General features: G+C 45.5%; 2 protein-coding genes across 3 annotated transcripts in view; one reads left to right on the forward strand and one right to left on the reverse strand.

The window, feature by feature from the left end:
* The first annotated feature begins 333 nt into the window (after positions 1–333).
* tomm20b (translocase of outer mitochondrial membrane 20b) lies at positions 334–7,495 on the forward strand. Its single transcript, XM_067431710.1, has 5 exons — positions 334–572; positions 2,562–2,608; positions 2,707–2,788; positions 4,035–4,177; positions 6,780–7,495. Exons 1-5 carry the CDS (start codon positions 449–451, stop codon positions 6,822–6,824), a joined length of 441 nt encoding a protein of 146 aa, XP_067287811.1. The 5' UTR covers positions 334–448; the 3' UTR covers positions 6,825–7,495.
* Positions 7,496–8,032: 537 nt separating this feature from the next.
* Positions 8,033–22,281, reverse strand: part of rbm34 (RNA binding motif protein 34) — a 14,815-nt gene continuing 566 nt past the window's right edge. Inside the window, exons 2-11 of one of the 2 annotated variants that reach the window (XM_067430969.1) lie at positions 19,281–19,422; positions 18,790–18,905; positions 17,156–17,348; positions 16,931–16,990; positions 16,739–16,782; positions 15,303–15,386; positions 15,097–15,160; positions 13,955–13,997; positions 12,193–12,311; positions 8,033–8,659 (exon numbers count right to left, since the gene is read on the reverse strand). In XM_067430969.1, coding sequence (XP_067287070.1) covers positions 8,219–8,659; positions 12,193–12,311; positions 13,955–13,997; positions 15,097–15,160; positions 15,303–15,386; positions 16,739–16,782; positions 16,931–16,990; positions 17,156–17,348; positions 18,790–18,905; positions 19,281–19,422 — 1,306 coding nt within the window. In that variant the 3' untranslated portion in view covers positions 8,033–8,218. The remainder of the gene's footprint in view (positions 8,660–12,192; positions 12,312–13,954; positions 13,998–15,096; positions 15,161–15,302; positions 15,387–16,738; positions 16,783–16,930; positions 16,991–17,155; positions 17,349–18,789; positions 18,906–19,280; positions 19,423–22,281) is intronic. The other variant, XM_067430970.1, reaches the window with a different exon arrangement.

Raw genomic sequence — 22,281 nt, forward strand, 5'->3', positions numbered from 1 at the left:
ACACACATCAACTCTGAGGACTAAATGTTCACTTGCTGCCTAATATATCCCACCCACTAACAGGAGCGAATCAAGTGAAACCAGGTGTTGAATAATATTTCACTGTTTTTATTGTATTTAAAAAAATAATATATTTATAAATGTATTCATTCATTCTGAAAGATGAATGAAATAAGCCACAAACTTGTGAGAAACTAAAGTATCCTCAGTGTGTTTGTGATGTTATTCTGCAGCGGATCTTTAGCGCCATCTGCTGTTAAAGCCGAGACTGAGTCGAGTGTGTCTGTGCATTTCTGATCAGGCGGAAGTCAGCGGCAGCTCCTCTGGCTCGGGCTCTGACGTCATCGGGGTCTTTCCTCGTGTGGCTCCGTCAGGGTCATGCAGTCAGTCTGATCTGTTATTATTATTATCGTTATTTCTCTCGTGTCGTGTCGTTTATTCTCTCGTCATGATGGGCGGCAGCAGCAGCAGGATCGCGGCCGGTTTGGGGGCGGCGCTTGTCGTCGGTTACTGCATTTATTTCGACAGAAAGAGACGGAGTGACCCCAACTACAAGAACAAACTACGAGAACGTGAGAGCATCTATCTATCTATCTATCTATCTATCTATCTATCTATCTATCTATCTATCTATCTATCTATCTATCTATCTATCTATCTATCTATCTATCTATCTATCTATCTGTCTATCTATCTATCTATCTAACGTTACCTACCTATCTATCTATACAAATGTCTATCTGACTATCTATCTATACAAATGTCTATCTGACTATATATATCTATCTATAGGTCTATATAAATGTATGATAAATATATGAATCTGACTATGTGTCTGTCTGACTATATGTCTATCTGACTATATATATGTCTGTCTGACTATGTCTCTGTTTGACTAGGAAAATAAGTATATGAACACTATTTTGCAAGTTCTCCCACTTAGAAATCATGGAGGGTCTGAAATTGTCATCATAGGTGCATGTCCACTGAGAGAGAGAATTCAGAAATCACAATATATGATTTTTTAACTATTTATTTGTATGATGCAGCTGCAGATGAGTATTTGAACACCTGAGAAAACCAATGTTAATATTTGGTCCAGTAGCCTTTGTTTGCGTTTCCAGAGGTCAAGCGTGTGCTGTAGTTCTTCAGCAGGTTTGCCCTGCAGGAGGGATTCTGGCCCACTCCTCCACACAGATCTTCTCTAGATCCGTCAGGTTTCTGGCCTGTCGCTGAGAAACACAGAGTTTGAGCTCCTCCAAAGATCCTCTATTGGGTTTAGGTCTGGAGACCGGCTAGGCCACGCCAGAACCTTGATATGCTTCTGACAGAGCCACTCCTTGGTTATCCTGGCTGTGCTTCGGGTCATTGTCATGTTGGAAGACCCAGCCTCGACCCATCTTCAATGCTCTAACTGAGGGAAGGAGGTTGTTCCCCAAAATCTGGCAATACATGGCCCCGGTCATCCTCTCCTTAATACAGTGCAGTCACCCTGTCCCATGTGCAGAAAAACACCCCCACAGCATGATGCTGCCGCCCCCATGCTTCACAGTAGGGATGGTGTTCTTGGGATGGTACTCATCATTCTTCTTCCTCCAAACACGTTTAGTGGAATTATGACCAAAAGGTTCTATCTGACCTCATGACTTTCTCCCATGACTCCTCTGGATCATCCAAATGGTCATTGGCAAACTTAAGACGGGCCTGGACATGTGCTGGTTTAAGGGGAACCTTCCGTGCCATGCAGGATTTCAAACCATGACGTCTGAGTGCATTACCAACAGTAACCTTGGTAACGGTGGTCCCAGCTCTGCTCAGGTCATTGGCCAGCTCCTCCGTGTAGTTCTGGGCTGATTTCTCACCTTAGGATCATTGAGACCCACGAGGTGAGATCTGGCATGGAGCCCCAGTCTGAGGGAGACTGACAGTCATGTTTAGCTTCTTCCATTTTCTAATGATTGCTCCAGCAGTGGACCTCTTTTCACCGAGCTGCTTGGCCATTTCCCCGGAGCCCTCTCCAGCCGTGTGGAGGTGTGTGAGTGTGTCTCTCGTGTCTTTGGATAGCTCTGTGGTCTTGGCCATGTTAGTAGTTGGACTCTTGCTGATTGTATGGGGTGGACAGGTGTCTTTATCAGCTAACGACCTCAAACCGGAGCATCTAATGTAGGATAATAAATGGAGTGGAGGTGGACATTTTAAAGGCAGACTAACAGGTCTCTGAGGGGCAGAATTATAGCCGATAGACAGGAGTTCAAATACTCATCTGCAGCTGCATCAGACAAATAAATAGTTAAAAAATCATATATTGTGATTTCTGAATTCTCTCTCTCAGTGGACATGCACCTACGATGACAATTTCAGACCCTCCATGATTTCTAAGTGGGAGAACTTACAAAATAGCAGAGTGTTCAAATACTTATTTTCCTCACTGTATATATATATAAATGTCTGTCTGTCTGACTGATGATCTGAGCCTGTGATGAATGCGAATGATCTAGTTATTATTCTGTCAGATACACGAGTGAGTTCCTCAGATGTGTGTGAATGTGGTTTTTTTTCAGGAAGAAGAAAGCAGAAGGCAGCTCAGGAGAAAGCTGGATTATCCAGGGTAATCTTACACACACTTATGCTTCACATTAGTCCTCATTGATACAGTGAGTTAGGATTGAGAAATGCTCAAGTGTTGATTATTCTTTCTGTGTTTAGTTACCGGACCTGAAAGATGCTGAAGCAGTTCAGAAGTTCTTCCTTGAGGAGATCCAGCTGGGAGAGGAGCTGTTAGCACAGGGTGAGCATTATCAATCAATCATTTAATCAATCAATTAATCAATCATCTGTATTTCTATCGCTCTTCTCCAGCGCCGATTGTGTCAGAGCAGCTTCAGTGTTAAACAGGACAATACTGCAGCAGAATTAGATTGGGCTGTACAGTCGTTCTGGAGTAAACAGTGATGTTATCAGCTTATTTTAATTTATCATAGAGAGACAATGTTGGCAGATCAGGATTATAGTTTATAGAATTAAATAAGACCTAATTCATTAATGTTGCAGATCAGTATTATAAGTTATCACTTCTGACACTCACACTGATGCTGCGTCCCAGTTCGTCTACTTATACTACGTCCTAAAAGACTGTACTCTTTATGTGAAGAAAAAGTACATACTATTGAGTGTGTAGCAGAAGAGTGTGCAAGCTTTGGGACTACTTCGTGATGAATCTGTGTTTAAACTGGGTCATTAATGGAGTAGAAATGTGAAATTATTTTTATTGAATTTGGTGCTTTCTAGACTGAGAAAAGACAGAAGATGTTTTTTTGTCTCATGGGAATGAAAGACTACAATTCCCAGAATGCTTCGCTGCCCTGTGAGGCCACTCCCACAGCCACCGCTACTGGATTACTGGATCACTTTCTCTTTCCCACCGCGTCCATGTTCATTTTTTATAAAATCAGTTCAGTTAGAGAACAGATATTACAATGTACTACAAGTGTGCGACTACAAGGTCGCCATTTGTCAACTAACTGTAAAATCCATAGTTAAGATAGCAGTATGCATTGAAGAAATGTCATTCTGTAATAGCCCTTGTCCTAAATTCGGTCCTAACTGAAACTGCCATGGTTACCAAACAGATAAGATCTTAAGATCTTTCTGTAATACGCCCCCTGGGTTTCTACTAATGCAAAGCCATATGCTAACCGCTGAAGTCACCCTGTAAATACTGATAGTTGATCAGTCAAACCTTTATCTAAACCTCTCTACTTAACCGACAGACTCGCACATCCGTCATGTTTGTAGTTTTTTAACACTTATTATCCGCGTTTGTAGTTCTAATCGAATCCTCGTCCAACTCGCAGTGGGTTGTGGGTAATATCAGCCGTTAGAGTGTGTGTCGATCCGCACTTCAGATTCTGACCTGAAAAAGTAAACCATCATCTGGGTATCTGTGGAACACTCTTTTCAGCATACTACGATTTGGGACATACTAATTCTCTCTCTCTCTCTCTCTCTCTCTCTCCTCCCTCTCTCTCTCTCAGGAGATTATGAGAAGGGTGTGGATCACCTGACGAATGCGATCGCAGTGTGTGGTCAGCCACAGCAGCTCCTGCAGGTCCTCCAGCAGACTCTTCCTCCGCCAGTCTTCCAGATGCTGCTCACTAAACTACCCACCATCAGCCAGGTGGGACTCGCCTTCCTTTCTGTCCACCTGTCTATCCATCCATCCATCCATCCATCTGTCTGTCCATCCATCCATCCATCCATCCATCCATCCATCTGTCTGTCCATCCACCCATCCATCTCCGTCTATCTATCCATCTAACTATTCATTCATCAACCCACCCATCCATCCAACCGTCTGTTTCTCACTATTTGTAAAGGGACAGTTCAGCCATAAATGAGCCTGATGTTGATCTGCTGACCCCAGGGCATCAACATGTCGGTGTGTGTGTTTCTTCAGGAGAACACTAATGAAGATGTTTAACTCAGCCGCTGCTGTGTGTCGGTCATATAATGATGAGAATGGGGAACAATTCTAGGAGAGCAAAATACACAAACACACACACACACACACCCTGCTGCTCGTGACGACACACTGATGTCTTAAGACACGAACCGATCGGTTTCTGAGAGAAACACAACAGTATTGATGATATTTTTACCTCATATCAGGCGAATCTCATCTAGTGTTCCCGTCCGCTATTACTGCCGTCTGCTGAGGTCAGACTGGCGCGATCATATAGATATTAGTGATCGACCGATATATCGGATTCCAGATATATTTCCCGATATTTAAGCATTTTCCCATAATCGGTTATCGGTTTTGTAATATCGGATTTTCCGATAAATGGCCCCATCTTGTGGACGTTTTGAGAATTGCATACAAGCGCGGCATTAAAGGACCGCGTCTGAAGGGAGATTATCAACAGCGGTGTTCAGAGGTAAAATAACCTGCATCACTTAATTAATCAACTTTTTTAACATAACAGTAATGCAAAATTGAGAAAACCTCAAATAAGATGTTATGAGATGATGATATGTATAGTTATATAGTTTAAACTTGGCGCTAGAGATGAACTCAGAGTCAGTCAGGTAATCCGTCATCACGTCACATTAAGACTTCACATGAATGAAATAAAACAGCCATGAATGAGAGCATGTTGGAAATAAAAGCACCGAACTTATTTCTGTCTCTGTGTTTATTCTCAGTCGCATTCAGCCGTTCTCTCATCGAGTTGTTGCTCCAGCCTATAGGCTAGTCCATAGATACGGGCTAGTCACTGAACATGGAAACAAGACCGACTCGTTTAAAACTCCTTCAGTTATATTAACGTCTGCTATATAACATTGAACATTATATAACAATTCAATGTTTTATAATAAACATCGAAATTAATTACAGCTCCATGAAAATGCCTGTCTCTGCGAGACGTGTCAGTTAAACGCAGAGATGAAAACAGCGCTCTGGCATCAGGACACAAACGTTCATTCTGATACCGAACTAGATGAGATTGACTGTTTAAGAAAAGAAAACAAACCAAATCAGCTCTTACAATGTTTGCATAATCCAGAGAATATTCACTCTTTATTAGTCTATTAAAAATATTTATGGGGAGTTATTTATGTTCTCCATTTGAAAACATTAGACTTTATAAGTGCATTTTGCATGTTGTTAATGTGGCTGTATTTATAAATAAAAAGGTAAAACAGCAGTAATGTTAAAAAGACTTTGCACTGTATTTAACAAAAAAAATCAGACTATATATTGATGTAGATGTAAATGGTAAATGGACTGCATTTATATAGCGCTTTTATCCAAAGCACTTTACATCTTGCCTCACATTCACCCATTCATACACCGACGGCGATGTCAGCCATGTAAGGCTCATCCAGCTCGTCGGGAGCAGCTGGGGTTAGGTGTCTTGCTCATGGACACCTCGACACTTGGTCAGGTGGAACCGGGGATTGAACCACCAACCTTCTGGTTTGTAGACAACCTACATGAACCACTGAGCCACTGCCGCCCACTAGATGTCTTTTGTTCTGTAAGTGAGTGAAACTGCAAAAATTACAGTGTTTAAAAATCTCAGTTCAGTGCTGTTGCTGTAATTGTACAAAACAGAAATAACACTAAGTAAATATCGGTTATCGGCACATAAACATGCAAATAATCGGTATCGGGTATAAAAAAAATCAATATCGGTCGATCACTAATATATATATATATTCCATGTTAGTGCCTGCGCGGATCGGCTGAATGAGGCATCTATATATAAATATATCTATGATCGCGCCAGCTTGACCTCATCAGACGGCAGTAATAGCGGACGGGAACACTAGATGAGATTCGCCTGATATGAGGTAAAAATATCATCAATACTGTTGTGTTTCTCTCAGAAACCGATCGGTTCGTGTCTTAAGACATCAGTGTGTCGTCACCAGCAGCAGGGTGTGTGTGTGTTGTTTGTTTGTTTGTTTTGCTCTCCTAGAATTGTTCCCCATTCTCATCATTATATGACCGACACACAGCAACGGCTGAGTTAAACATCTTCATTAGTGTTCTCCTGAAGAAACACACACACCGACATGTTGATGCCCTGGGGGTCAGCAGATCAACATCAGGCTCATTATTGGCTCAACTATCCCTTAAATATAATAAGTCAGATGAGCTGCTTTATTTAGTTTAGTTTATTCTGTGGCAGAAGCAAGCTTCCACAATGATCATAATGATGAATAGTTTCATTGAATTATTATAACAAATGCAAATGTCATGTTTTCCGCAGCGAATCGTCAGCGCTCAGAGTGTCAGTGACGACGACATCGAATAGCAGGACCTCCAGTGGCTCTGACATCACTTCCTGTCGTCCCTCAGCCCTGCCCCTTTTCATCCACTGAACGCACAGATATGGATTTATGAAGCGTTTGGGATAAAATGTTCTGTTTTGTTGAATCTGAAATGAGTTTGGTGGCGATGTGTATGAACGATAAGCATGACCTGTAAACATCAGTTATTTTGTGTGTCTTTTGTTTACTAACAACTTACTGCATTTTCATGAAATATGCAACATGGGGCCTATTCCACTAAACTAGGATAAGGGATTAAGCCGGGATATCTTGGTGATCTTGTCATCTGTATGCCAAATTTAGTACAGCGCTGTGGTGTAACCCTGAAGACACACACCAATAACGATAAGGAAAGATAACTGTATATTAATGGATAAATCGAGCCAGGATTACCGAGATATCCCGGCCTAACCCCTTATCCTGGTTTTGTGCAATAGGCCCCAGTAAATGAACCAGATGTGTACAGCGTCTGCCATTGACTAATGTTGGATAAACACTCGTGAGAGGATGAACGGCTGTCGTTTATCTGTCTTTAAGTTATTCTCGAAAGCTGAGACGTCTGGTGTGGATATTAAGCAGGTTAAAGGTGCTCCGTTTCATCTAGCGAAGAGGTTCCTCTTTTTGTAAACTCCTAATAAAAACATAATTTGATGAATCAATGTGCCAAAGTCATTCATGTCATTAATAATGATTGCAATACCTAAAAGTTCAAATAAATCTCTCGTTTCTCCGTCAGAAAACACTGAATACAGTCATTAGAAGTTCCAGAGCATTAACTTTATTAAAACGGCATTTATTGACGCTAATTCACACATTTATGCTCATGAATACAATATTAAACATGCATTAGGAAATGTCAAATGAACATTACGTGGTTTACTTGCAAAAATGAGGCGATAATCCACTGCAACAAAGGCTCTTCTTACTCAGTATTTGTCTTGTTTCTAGTCTAAACATCTAAAAACTCTTACATTAAGAAACATTTACTACACAAGCAAAAGTAATCGTCTTGTTTTGGGGAAAATAACTCTAAATGAAGAGAGTTTTTGCTTAAAATAAGATAAATAATCTGCCAATGGGGTGAGAATAATAATCTTGTTTTCTGTTTGAATTAAGATTATTTTTCTCACCCCATTGGCAGATTATTTATCTTATTTTAAGCAAAAACTCTTCATTTAGAGTTATTTTCCCCCAAAACAAGACGATTACTTTTGCTTGTCTAGTAAATGTTTCCTAATGTAAGAATTAGAGTAGAAACGAGACAGAAATACAGAGTAAGAAGAGCGTTTACAGTGTGAGAAGTTGAAATCATCTGATGTTCTAAAGAGAGAGAGAAACATCCGTGTTTATTCGTTTATTTATGACATAAGATCGTGCGTTAAATATGAACGGCCGGTTTCTTTTTCTTTTGCTTGAGTTTCTTTTTCAGTCCTTTTCCCCGCTTGGCTTCAGGATCCGCCGTCTCTCCTTTAAACGCTGATGCCGGTGTTTGTTTTCTGCCAGGATTCATCATGGAGTTCTGTTTTCCTGTCTTGTTCCTGAAGTCCTGATTTGGCCCTTTGAATCCTCCTCTTCCTATTCCTCCTCCTCTTCCTCCTCCTCCTCTTCCTCCTCCTCCTCTTCCTCCTCCTCCTCTTCCTATTCCTCCTCTTCCTCCTCCTCCTCTTCCTCGCTCTTGTCCCCGAGCGTCCGACGGCCGGCCCGGGGGACCTTTCTTCTCCTTCTCCTTCTCCTTCTTCATGGAGCGCTTCACCCTGATCTTTCGCTCCAGTAATGTGGATCCATTGAGCCTCAAGGCCAGCATCACCGAATCAGGGCTCTGCAACAGAAGAAGAACTCTAAACCGGTCTGTGCAGCACTCCCACGCTTTATCCAGGACATCGGATACGAGAATAACAGGCAAGGATCATGCACTACAGATATTGCTCTCGAAGTCTTTACAAGGTTAAGTAGTTTAAAAGGCTCAACTATGATATAGGGTTTAATATAAGCTATTAATGATGCATTATGACTATAGAAACTTGTTTTTTTTGCTATTCCGGCTCTACGTCTCGCCATTCCGTCTCAACGTCTCGCCACTCCGGCTCTACGTCTCGCCACTCCAGCTCTATGTCTCGAGATTCAGTCTCTAACGTCTTGCCACTCCGGCCCTACGTCTCGCCACTCCGGCCCTACGTCTCGCCACTCCGGCCCTACGTCTCGCCACTCCGGCCCTACGTCTCGCCACTCCGGCCCTACGTCTCGCCACTCCGGCCCTACGTCTCGAGATTCCGGCCCTACGTCTCGCCACTCCGGCCCTACGTCTCGCCACTCCGGCCCTACGTCTCGCCACTCCGGCCCTACGTCTCGCCACTCCGGCCCTACGTCTCGCCACTCCGGCCCTACGTCTCGCCACTCCGGCCCTACGTCTCGCCACTCCGGCCCTACGTCTCGCCACTCCGGCCCTACGTCTCGCCACTCCGGCCCTACGTCTCGCCACTCCGGCCCTACGTCTCGCCACTCCGGCCCTACGTCTCGAGATTCCGGCCCTACGTCTCGAGATTCCGGCCCTACGTCTCGCCACTCCGGCCCTACGTCTCGCCACTCCGGCCCTACGTCTCGCCACTCCGGCCCTACGTCTCGCCACTCCGGCCCTACGTCTCGCCACTCCGGCCCTACGTCTCGAGATTCCGGCCCTACGTCTCGCCACTCCGGCCCTACGTCTCGCCACTCCGGCCCTACGTCTCGCCACTCCGGCCCTACGTCTCGCCACTCCGGCCCTACGTCTCGCCACTCCGGCCCTACGTCTCGCCACTCCGGCCCTACGTCTCGCCACTCCGGCCCTACGTCTCGCCACTCCGGCCCTACGTCTCGCCACTCCGGCTCTACGTCTCGAGATTCCGGCCCTACGTCTCGCCACTCCGGCTCTACGTTTCGCCACTCCGGCCCTACGTCTCGAGATTCCGGCTCTACGTTTCGCCACTCCGGCTCTACGTCTCGAGATTCCGGCTCTACGTCTCGCCACTCCGGCCCTACGTCTCGAGATTCCAGCTCTACGTCTCGCCACTCCGGCTCTACGTCTCGAGATTCCGGCTCTACGTCTCGAGATTCCGGCTCTACGTCTCGCCACTCCGGCCCTACGTCTCGAGATTCCGGCTCTACGTCTCGCCACTCCGGCCCTACGTCTCGCCATTCCGGCTCTACGTCTCGCCACTCCGGCCCTACGTCTCGCCACTCCGGCTCTACGTCTCGAGATTCCGGCACTACGTCTCAAGATTCCGGCTCTACGTCTCGAAATTCTGGCTCTACGTTTCCAGACTCCGGCTCTACGTCTCGAGATTCCGTCTCTACGTCTCTAGACTCCGGCTCTACGTCTCGCCACTCCGGCCCTACGTCTCGCCACTCCGGCCCTACGTCTCGCCACTCCGGCCCTACGTCTCGCCACTCCGGCCCTACGTCTCGCCACTCCGGCCCTACGTCTCGCCACTCCGGCCCTACGTCTCGCCACTCCGGCCCTACGTCTCGCCACTCCGGCCCTACGTCTCGCCACTCCGGCCCTACGTCTCGCCACTCCGGCCCTACGTCTCGCCACTCCGGCCCTACGTCTCGAGATTCCGGCCCTACGTCTCGCCACTCCGGCTCTATGTCTCGAGATTCCGGCTCTACGTCTCGCCACTCCGGCTCTACGTCTCGCCACTCCGGCCCTATGTCTCGCCACTCCGGCCCTACGTCTCGAGATTCCGGCTCTACGTCTCGCCACTCCGGCTCTACGTCTCGAGATTCCGGCTCTACGTCTCGCCACTCCGGCCCTACGTCTCGCCACTCCGGCTCTACGTCTCGAGATTCCGGCCCTACGTCTCGCCACTCCGGCCCTACGTCTCGCCACTCCGGCCCTACGTCTCGCCCCTCCGGCCCTACGTCTCGAGACTTCGGCTCTACGTCTCGCCACTCCGGCTCTACGTCTCGCCATTCCGTCTCAACGTCGCGACTTCGGCTCTACATCTCGCCACTCCGGCTTTACGTCTCAAAATTCCGGCTCTACGTCTCGCGACTCCGGCTCTACGTCTCGCGACTCCGGCTCTACGTCTCGCGACTCCGGCTCTACGTCTCGCCACTCCGGCCCTACGTCTCGCCACTCCGGCCCTACGTCTCGCCACTCCGGCCCTACGTCTCGCCACTCCGGCCCTACGTCTCGCCACTCCGGCCCTACGTCTCGCCACTCCGGCCCTACGTCTCGCCACTCCGGCCCTACGTCTCGCCACTCCGGCCCTACGTCTCGCCACTCCGGCCCTACGTCTCGCCACTCCGGCCCTACGTCTCGCCACTCCGGCCCTACGTCTCGCCACTCCGGCCCTACGTCTCGCCACTCCGGCTCTACGTCTCGAGATTCTGTCTCTACGTCTTGCCATTCCGTCTCAACGTCTCGCGACTCCGGCTCTACGTCTAGCGACTCCGGCTCTACGTCTCGAGACTCCGGCTCTACGTCTCGCCATTCCGGCTCTACGTCTCGCCACTCCGGCTCAACGTCTCGCCACTCCGGCTCTACGTCTCGAGATTCCGGCCCTACGTCTCGCCACTCCGGCCCTACGTCTCGCCACTCCGGCCCTACGTCTCGCCACTCCGGCCCTACGTCTCGCCACTCCGGCCCTACGTCTCGCCACTCCGGCTCTACGTCTCGAGATTCTGTCTCTACGTCTCGCCATTCCGTCTCAACGTCTCGCGACTCCGGCTCTACGTCTAGCGACTCCGGCTCTACGTCTCGAGACTCCGGCTCTACGTCTCGCCATTCCGGCTCTACGTCTCGCCACTCCGGCTCAACGTCTCGCCACTCCGGCTCTACGTCTCGAGATTCCGGCTCTACGTCTCGAGACTCCGGCTCTACGTCTCGCCATTCCGGCTCTACGTCTCGCCACTCCGGCTCTACGTCTCGAGACTCCGGCTCTACGTCTCGCCACTCCGTCTCTACGTCTCGCCACTCCGTCTCTACGTCTCGCCACTCCGTCTCTACGTCTCGCCACTCCGGCTCGCGACTCTGGCTCTACGTCTCGCGACTCCGGCTCAACGTCTCGCGACTCCGGCTCTACGTCTCGAAATTCCGAATTGCTTCTCCCACTTTCTGACTCACAATTCAGTGTTTACGACTTAAAATTTGTATAATTTCCGACTTTACATCCCGACCTTCAATTCTGACACGCAACTCCGACTCTACATCACAATACAGTATATGGCACCACATGTAGTCTGATATATTGAGAACATGGAGGAAAAAACAGCTCAAATGTATTGAGAGGCCAAAATATGCAGTTCACTGCAGATGCTGATATTTAAATGACCAAAATGAAAGATGAAATTGCTCAAATGCACATAACTGACCTCAAACAGGACGTACCCGAAGCCCTTGCCCATCCCAGAGTCTCGGTCTCGCACCAAACGCACGGCCTCCACATTCCCACACTCCTGGAAGTGTTCACGCAGCGGATGCTCCGATAGATCTGAGACAGAGAGAGACACACAGAGAGACTTCAGAACACACACACACACACACACACACACTCCGATAGATCTGAGACAGAGAAAGACACACGGAGAGACTTCAGAACACACACACACACACTCCGATAGATCTGAGGCAGAGAGAGACACACGGAGAGACTTCAGAACACACACACACGCTCCGATAGATCTGAGTCAGAGAGAGACACACGGAGAAACTTCAGAATACACACACACACTCACACTCCGATAGATCTGAGACAGAGAGAGACACACGGAGAGACTTCAGAATATACACACACACACACTCCGATAGATCTGAGACAGAGAGAGACACACGGAGAGACTTCAGAACACACACACACACACACACACTCCGATAGATCTGAGTCAGAGAGAGACACACGGAGAAACTTCAGAATACACACACACACTCACACTCCGATAGATCTGAGACAGAGAGAGACACACGGAGAGACTTCAGAATATACACACACACACACTCCGATAGATCTGAGACAGAGAGAGACACACGGAGAGACTTCAGAACACACACACACACACTCCAATAGATCTGAGACAGAGAGAGACACACGGAGAGACTTCAGAACACACACACACACACACACACGCTCCGATAGATCTGAGACAGAGAGAGACACACGGAGAGACTTCAGAACACACACACACACACACACGCTCCGATAGATCTGAGACAGAGAGAGACACACGGAGAGACTTCAGAATATACACACACACACACACACACACTCCGATAGATCTGAGACAGAGAGAGACACACGGAGAGACTTCAGAATATACACACACACACACACACGCTCCGATAGATCTGAGACAGAGAGAGACACACGGAGAGACTTCAGAACACACACACACACACACACACACGCTCCGATAGATCTGAGACAGAGAGAGACACACGGAGAGACTTCAGAACACACACACACACACACACACACACACACTCCGATAGATCTGAGACAGAGAGAGACACACGGAGAGACTTCAGAATACACACACACACACGCTCCGATAGATCTGAGACAGAGAGAGACACACGGAGAGACTTCAGAATATACACACACACACACTCCGATAGATCTGAGACAGAGAGAGACACACGGAGAGACTTCAGAACACACACACACACACTCCAATAGATCTGAGACAGAGAGAGACACACGGAGAGACTTCAGAACACACACACACACACTCACACTCTGATAGATCTGAGACAGAGAGAGACACACGGAGAGACTTCAGAACACACACACACACACTCACACTCTGATAGATCTGAGACAGAGAGAGACACACGGAGAGACTTCAGAACACACACACACACACACACACGCTCCGATAGATCTGAGACAGAGAGAGACACACGGAGAGACTTCAGAACACACACACACACACACACACACACACACTCCGATAGATCTGAGACAGAGAGAGACACACGGAGAGACTTCAGAACACACACACACGCTCCGATAGATCTGAGACAGAGAGAGACACACGGAGAGACTTCAGAACACACACACACACACACACACTCCGATAGATCTGAGACAGAGAGAGACACACGGAGAGACTTCAGAACACACACACACACACTCACCGTACGGTAAATTCCCCACGAATATCGACCTTTTGTGATCATGCTGTGGAAAGAAAAGAAGATTGATCATTGGGTAGAGATCATCAGTCTCCTGTGTGAGGTCTCAGATCTTCCCTCAACACTGCAGAAAACGCTCTTCTTACTCAGTATTTCTGTCTTGTTTCGAGTCCAAACATCTAAAAACTCTTACATTAAGAAACATTTACTAGACAAGCAAAAGTTATTGTCTTGTTTTGGGGAAATAACTCAAAATGAAGAGAGTTTTTGCTTAAAATAAGATAAATAATCTTAATTCAGACAGAAAACAAGATTATTTTTCTCACCCCATTGGCAGATTATTTATCTTATTTTAAGCAAAAACTCTCTTCATTTAGAGTTATTTTCCCAAAACCAGACAATTACTTTTGCTTGTCTAGTAAATGTTTCTTAATGTTTAGCTATTTAGACGAGAAACAAGACAAAAATAAAAAAGTAAGAAATGCGTCCCAATTCGTCTACTATCCATACTAATAGTACCTGAAAATAGTATTAGTCCATCCCAGATAGTAGTATGCTAAAAAGTTTATTCCAAACATACCCGGATGATGGTTTACTATTTCCGGTCAGAAGGTTTGAGTGATCAATTATCAGTATTTAACCTGAGAAAAATAGATTTATTCAGTGTTATCCTCATTATATTTCACCTGAGCAGCATTGAGAACTTTTGTAATGACACGTTTGGCCGTTAACTTTTAAAAGCATCATTATATTTAAACTGCGAACACATGAGGAGAGTCTGCATTAAAGACACACACATGCGGCTGTATTTCTCTCCCATACGGCAGGAGATTAATCTGAATGAGGAGGATCTGAACTGTGATGATTGACAGGCCAGTTTAAATCGTGATGGGATGCACGTAACTAAGCAACAGAGTCCGTTAAAGATGACGGAGTAGAATGTCACAAACCAATAGTATGTACTTTTTCTTCACAAAGAGTGCATACTTTTAGGACGTAGTATAAGTAGGCGAATTGGGACGCAGCAGAAGCGTTACTGACAGACTGGGACGAGAGGAGCCGCAACAATATGAGGAATAATCAACACACTACAGGGGGAGGCATAAGCGGATAATTATATCAGGAACATTAATTACGACACTCACCCCGCTGTGCTGAGAGACTCGGTCCACTCGGATATGGAAGCCCGTCTGAATCTCCTGCCCATTCCTGCAAAAGATCACAAGCATGTCCTTCATATCGGTTATCTATATTAATAATACAGTCACAATCTGCAAAAGATCACAAGCATGTCCTTCATATCGGTTATCTATATTAATAATACAGTCACAATCTGCAAAAGATCTCGTACAGCTTCAGGGCTCCAGCCGCCGCCTCTTCCTCTCTGAAGACGACGTACGCGTTAATGTTCTGCTTTTTGGGATGAACTTTCCTCCTAGAAATGAAGAGAAGAATAAAGAGAGAAGTGAAGAGAGAAATATCGATCAGTCATCTTTATTGATATCGCTCTTCTCCAGCGGCGATTGTGTCAGAGCAGCTTCAGTGTTAAACAGGACAATACTGCAGCAGAATTAGATTTGGCTGTACAGTCGTTCTGGAGTAAACAGTGATGTTATCAGCTTATTTTAATTTATCAGAGAGAGACAATGTTGGCAGATCAGTATTATAGTTTATAGAATTAAATAAGACCTCATTCATTAATGTTATTTGTATAATAAGTTTGATCATAATGTTAGTGTCCCCAACTGAGCAAGCCAAGCCAAAGGCGACCAAAGGAACCGAAACTCCATCAGGGCATGATGGAGAAAAATAAACCTTAGAGAAACCAGACTCAGTTCTCTATTGAGGACGGGGCGTCGATTACACAAGAGTATGATTACTTGTAAGATCGGAGTTATTGCGCCGGAGACAGGTTTATTGCGCATGGTGAGGCAAATTCAGAGGATTAATTAATAAGAAGCAAATAAGTAGCCTGAGGTCACGGAAGCCATCGCTTTCAGTGCTCATGAACTGGAGCGCGTCTCAAATAAACTGAAACTCACAGACATCAGGAATATGTGTAGAAACGAAAAGATTTAAATAAGCACAGTGTGTGTGTGTTCAGAACTCACACGGTAAACACATTTGATCCAGATGATCACGGCGATGGGCATGAGCGGGATTTAAAGGTTAACGGATATTTTTTAACCTCATACTGAATATGATCGGGTGAAGAACATTTTAAACAGGCAGCACTTATTTACACACGTACTCGTTCTCTCTAATGCATTAAACACACCTTGTAGTGCTTTCCTGCTTACAGTTATCAGTGCTGTAGTTACAGTATGCCGTTATTATATCCGGTTGTTCAGGCTGACGTCCCGCGGCAGCGCCTCCGGGTCCAAACGCTCTCTTATACCGCAAGAAAATGCACACTAATGCTCCGATAAACCGCTGAAACTAGGCTCTTAATCTCCTGTTGTTTATTTATTATAATATTTTTGAGTTAATGCGGTTTATAAACCGAACCTTCAGGAGTGTGTTTAAACACACACACACACACACACTCAGCCATATCGAGTTAGTTTAGTCTCACTGAGATGGTTTGAGTTAATATTTTTAATTCACTTTAATTCCGCTTTCACTTTAATTTGAGTAATTCTTTAGTTTTTGCCGTTTTATAAACGTCTCTATAGCTGTTATTAACTTGTTTCGGTTTTATTTGTAACATCAGGTTCAGTGTAATAGATATCTGTGTGTGTGTGTGATGTGTATGTGATGTGTCTGTGTTTTAATAACTGAACTCACTGGATCGCCGCCAGTTTGCGGGACATTGTCGGATCCTCCCGAACCTGCAAAAACACACACACACACACACACACACACACACACACACACACACACACACACACACACACACACACACACACACACACAAGTTAGAACAGTGACGAGACAATCTGACATCATGATCAGAGACACACACACACACACACTCACCACTGAACGGAAGCGGACCGACTCGATGGCTCCTGTCTGCTTGAACAGGGACAGAATGTTCTGCAACAAAAGAGGAGACGCATGCGGTCAGTAAAGAGACTGTGTGTGTGTGTGTGTGTGTGTGTGTGAGAGTGTGTGTGTGTGTGTGAGTGAGTGTGAGAGTGTGTGTGTGTGAGAGAGAGAGTGTGTGAGTGAGTGTGTGTGTGTGTGTGTGCGCTCCAGCACCTTCTTCGTGCAGCTGGCCGGCAGGTTTCCCACAAACACTGTGCGCTTCATCCGGATCCGCTCCTCCGCCGAGCTCTTCCCGCTCTTCTTGTGTTTTGCGGGTCGTTCCTCTTCCGGGTCATCCGCACGCTTGACCTTTGCCTTCTTCACCGCCGGCGGTCCGTCATCATCTGCGTTCTGCAGCGCGCTCTCTCTGCCAATCACATTCAGCATCAGCCTCCACAATCTGACACCACTCCAGTTTGGCCAAGTGAGTTTTACTTAAAGGGGTCGTATAATGCCATTTTTGTAATTAAAGTTAATTTGATTCTTTAGTGTCTAAATGAAAACTTTGTAATATACTTTACTTTAATATTCCCATTAGTCTTGTAAGAAAACGCTCGTTTTACCTGGTCAGAAACAGCTCTGCTTTCGTTCTAGTGCATACGGCTTTAAATGCTAATGAGCTGTACTTGCCCCGCCCCTCTTCTGTGGAGTGTTGCCTTGACAACAAAGCGGTATATTTTGGAGAAAGAATGGCAACGGGAGTCTCTGAGGACATCGTATCAATTTGAACCCGGAGCAAGATGGCGGCCGGCGAGCTGGAGGCTTCTGAATGGTTGGCTAATGTAAGGTCACGTTGATCTATCTTACGATCTATCGGGTAACGTTAGAGTGTTCACATTAGTTCATTGACAGATTGATGTTACAGCTAATGGCAGAGCTGGACAAACTACACAACTTCATTACTGGAGTAAAAGCACTGCTGGCCAAATATTACTCAGTTACAAGTGAAAGATCTACTGGAGTGAAAGTACAGAAGTATTTGTTTTCAAAAGTACTTCAGTATCAAAAGTAAATGTCCTTCTTTATGTCGCCGCATTATTGTATTATAGTTGTCTAAATGCACATTATGCCATCATGGTTTAAGCCAGTCAGTGACGCTCCATCTGACACACTAGCAGACGACTAACTTAAACTCATTTAAATACTTGTAGAAAAGTTACAAAGCTGCTGTCACTTTAAGGCCGAATGCACGGATCCAATACACTGATACACATCTGATATTCTCCAGCTGAGCTGGTACAGATCTTTATTCAGGAGCAGCTTCTTAGCCAATCTGCTTCACACTGACCCTCGTTTATAAAGCAGTCTGGTGAGAAATGATTTGCGCAAACATGAAAGCATTGGCGTTGTTCGGCGGGAATATTCCCTTCGAAAACAGAACTCAGCCACTGCGTCTTCAGCGGGTCGGATTAAGGTTAGTTCACCCCAAAAATGAAATCTATGTCCTTTATGACTTACCCTAACCCACTGATGTCTCATATGGACTACTGTGATGATGTTTTTATTCCCTTTCTGGACATGGACAGTATAGTGTGCATACACTTGCATACGCTCTCGGACTAAATATAAAATATCTTAAACTGTGTGTGAAGATGAGCGGAGGTCTTACGGGTGTGGAGCGACATTAGGGAGAGGAGTTAATGACAGACATTTCATTTTTGGGTGAATTAACCCTTTAACTGTTTAACACACACACACACACACACACACACACACACACACACACACACACACACACACACACACACACACACACACACACTTAAATCTAGAGAGAGATTCCATGACGGATCATGTGATGGACTGACCGGTCCTGCAGCTTCTTCTCCGCAGCTGACGGCGTCCTCACACTCTTCTTCTGTCTGACAGTCTGAGTCTCCACAACAGCAGAACCAGAGGCAGGGGTAGGGGCTTTGGGCTCCGGCTGACGAGACAACACCAGCATTACCCCCAGAACACGGTGATTCACACACACACACACGCACACACACACACACACACACGCACACACACACACACACACACACACACACACACACACACACACACACACACACACACACACACACACACACACACACACACACACACACACACACACACACACACTTTACTTTCTCATAAAAACTCCTCCTGTGTGATTTATAAGCCTTTTGTAAAGTGGGGCCATGGGTAATGTCCTCATATTTCACCCTCTCCTGTAATACCTGTGTCATACCCATGGCATTATACACATCTGTGTCCTCATATGTCACAAAAACATGCCCACACACACACACAGATCGTCTGATAAACATACCTTTGGCGCAGGAACGAACACTAAAGTGTTTGCGGCTGAGGCGGAGGAGAATAGAGCCGATAAAGCTCCAGGTTTGAGCTGATCTGGGAACAGGCTGCCGGACACCTGACCGACCGTATAATCTCCAGCTTCTCCATCAGCACTGAAAACATTCAACACACAGCACATCTCAACATCTCACTCAATAAAGCACCGAGGGATACTGAGGGACACCGAGGGATATCGAGGTTATACGCAATCTGTTGTTTTGGATTTAATGACTAACACCAGGTGTTCTTTGAACAATCTTGTTCCACGTAAATTCTCTGGTAAACAAACGTATTACTGTCTGTATGCGGATGTGTCTGTCTGTCTTTAGGCACGTTTGTATTTTTGTCTGCATGTCTCTCTGCATGTAAGTTTGTCTGCATGTATGTTTTTCTGTTTGTATTTTTGTCTGCACGTGTGTTTGTTTGCCTGCAAATATGTTTGTCTGGTGTTTGTCTGCACGCATGTTTGTCTGGTGTTTGTTTGTCTGCACGCATGTTTTTCTGGTGTTTGTTTGTCTGCACGCATATTTGTTTGTCTGCACGCATGTTTTTCTGGTGTTTGTTTGTCTGCACGCATATTTGTTTGTCTGCACGCATGTTTGTCTGGTGTTTGTCTGCACGCATGTTTGTCTGGTGTTTGTTTGTCTGCACGCATATTTGTTTGTCTGCACGCATGTTTGTCTGGTGTTTGTCTGCACGCATGTTTGTCTGGTGTTTGTTTGTCTGCACGCATGTTTTTCTGGTGTTTGTTTGTCTGCACGCATATTTGTTTGTCTGCACGCATGTTTGTCTGGTGTTTGTCTGCACGCATGTTTGTCTGGTGTTTGTTTGTCTGCACGCATATTTGTTTGTCTGCACGCATGTTTGTCTGGTGTTTGTCTGCACGCATGTTTGTCTGGTGTTTGTTTGTCTGCACGCATGTTTTTCTGGTGTTTGTTTGTCTGCACGCATGTTTGTCTGGTGTTTGTTTGTCTGCACGCATGTTTTTCTGGTGTTTGTTTGTCTGCACGCATGTTTGTCTGGTGTTTGTCTGCACGCATGTTTGTCTGGTGTTTGTTTGTCTGCACGCATGTTTTTCTGGTGTTTGTTTGTCTGCACGCATGTTTGTCTGGTGTTTGTCTGCACGCATGTTTGTCTGGTGTTTGTCTGCACGCATGTTTGTCTGGTGTTTGTTTGTCTGCACGCATGTTTGTCTGGTGTTTGTCTGCACGCATGTTTTTCTGGTGTTTGTTTGTCTGCACGCATATTTGTTTGTCTGCACGCATGTTTGTCTGGTGTTTGTTTGTCTGCACGCATGTTTGTCTGGTGTTTGTTTGTCTGCACGCATGTTTGTCTTCATGCATGTTTGTCTGCATGCATGTTTGTCTATTTGTACTTTTGTCTGTATCTTTGTCTGCATGTATGTTTGTCTGCAAGTATGTTTGTCTGGTGTTTGTCTGCACGCATGTTTGTTTGTCTGGTGTTTGTCTGCATGTTTGTTTGTCTGGTGTTTGTCTGCATGTTTGTTTGTCTGCATGTTTGTCTGGTGTTTGTCTGCACGCATGTTTGTTTGTCTGCAAGTATGTTTGTCTGCATGTTTGTTTGTCTAGTGTTTGTCTGGTGTTTGTCTGCATGCATGTTTGTCTGGTGTTTGTCTGCATGCATGTTTGTCTGGTGTTTGTCTGCATGCTTGTTTGTCTGCATGTTTGTTTGTCTGGTGTTTGTCTGCATGTATGTTTGTCTAGTGTTTGTCTGGTGTTTGTCTGCATGTATGTTTGTCTAGTGTTTGTCTGCATGTATGTTTGTCTGCATGTTTGTTTGTCTGGTGTTTGTCTGCATGCATGCTTGTCTGGTGTTTGTCTGCATGTATGTTTGTCTGCATGTTTGTTTGTCTGGTGTTTGTCTGCATGTTTGTTTGTCTGGTGTTTGTCTGCATGTTTGTTTGTCTGGTGTTTGTCTGCATGCATGTTTGTTTGTCTGGTGTTTGTCTGCATGTTTGTTTGTCTGGTGTTTGTCTGCATGTTTGTTTGTTTGCATGTATGTTTGTCTGGTGTTTGTCTGCATGTTTGTTTGTCTGGTGTTTGTCTGCATGTTTGTTTGTTTGCATGTATGTTTGTCTGGTGTTTGTTTGCATGTTTGTTTGTCTGCATGTATGTTTGTCTGGTGTTTGTCTGCATGTTTGTTTGTCTGCATGTTTGTTTGTCTGGTGTTTGTCTGCATGTTTGTTTGTCTGCATGTTTGTTTGTCTGATGTTTGTCTGCATGTATGTTTGTCTGCATGTTTGTTTGTCTGCATGTATTTTTGTCTGGTGTTTGTCTGCATGCATGTTTGTCTGCATGTTTGTTTGTCTGGTGTTTGTCTGCATGCATGTTTGTTTGTTTGCATGTATGTTTGTCTGGTGTTTGTTTGCATGTTTGTTTGTCTGCATGTATGTTTGTCTGGTGTTTGTCTGCATGTTTGTTTGTCTGCATGTTTGTTTGTCTGGTGTTTGTCTGCATGTTTGTTTGTCTGCATGTTTGTTTGTCTGATGTTTGTCTGCATGTATGTTTGTCTGGTGTTTGTCTGCATGTTTGTTTGTCTGCATGTATTTTTGTCTGGTGTTTGTCTGCATGCATGTTTGTCTGCATGTTTGTTTGTCTGGTGTTTGTCTGCATGCATGTTTGTCTGGTGTTTGTCTACATGCATGTTTGTTTGTCTGCATGCATGTTTGTCTGGTGTTTGTCTGCATGTATGTTTGTCTGGTGTTTGTCTGCATGCATGTTTGTTTGTCTGCATGTATGTTTGTCTGGTGTTTGTCTGCATGTTTGTTTGTCTGCATGTATTTTTGTCTGGTGTTTGTCTGCATGCATGTTTGTCTGCATGTTTGTTTGTCTGGTGTTTGTCTGCATGCATGTTTGTCTGGTGTTTGTCTACATGCATGTATGTTTGTCTGCATGTTTGTTTGTCTGGTGTTTGTCTGCATGCATGTTTGTCTGGTGTTTGTCTACATGCAT

The sequence above is a fragment of the Pseudorasbora parva genome, chromosome 22, assembly GCF_024679245.1.
Source record: "Pseudorasbora parva isolate DD20220531a chromosome 22, ASM2467924v1, whole genome shotgun sequence".
Lineage (NCBI taxonomy): Eukaryota > Metazoa > Chordata > Actinopteri > Cypriniformes > Gobionidae > Pseudorasbora > Pseudorasbora parva.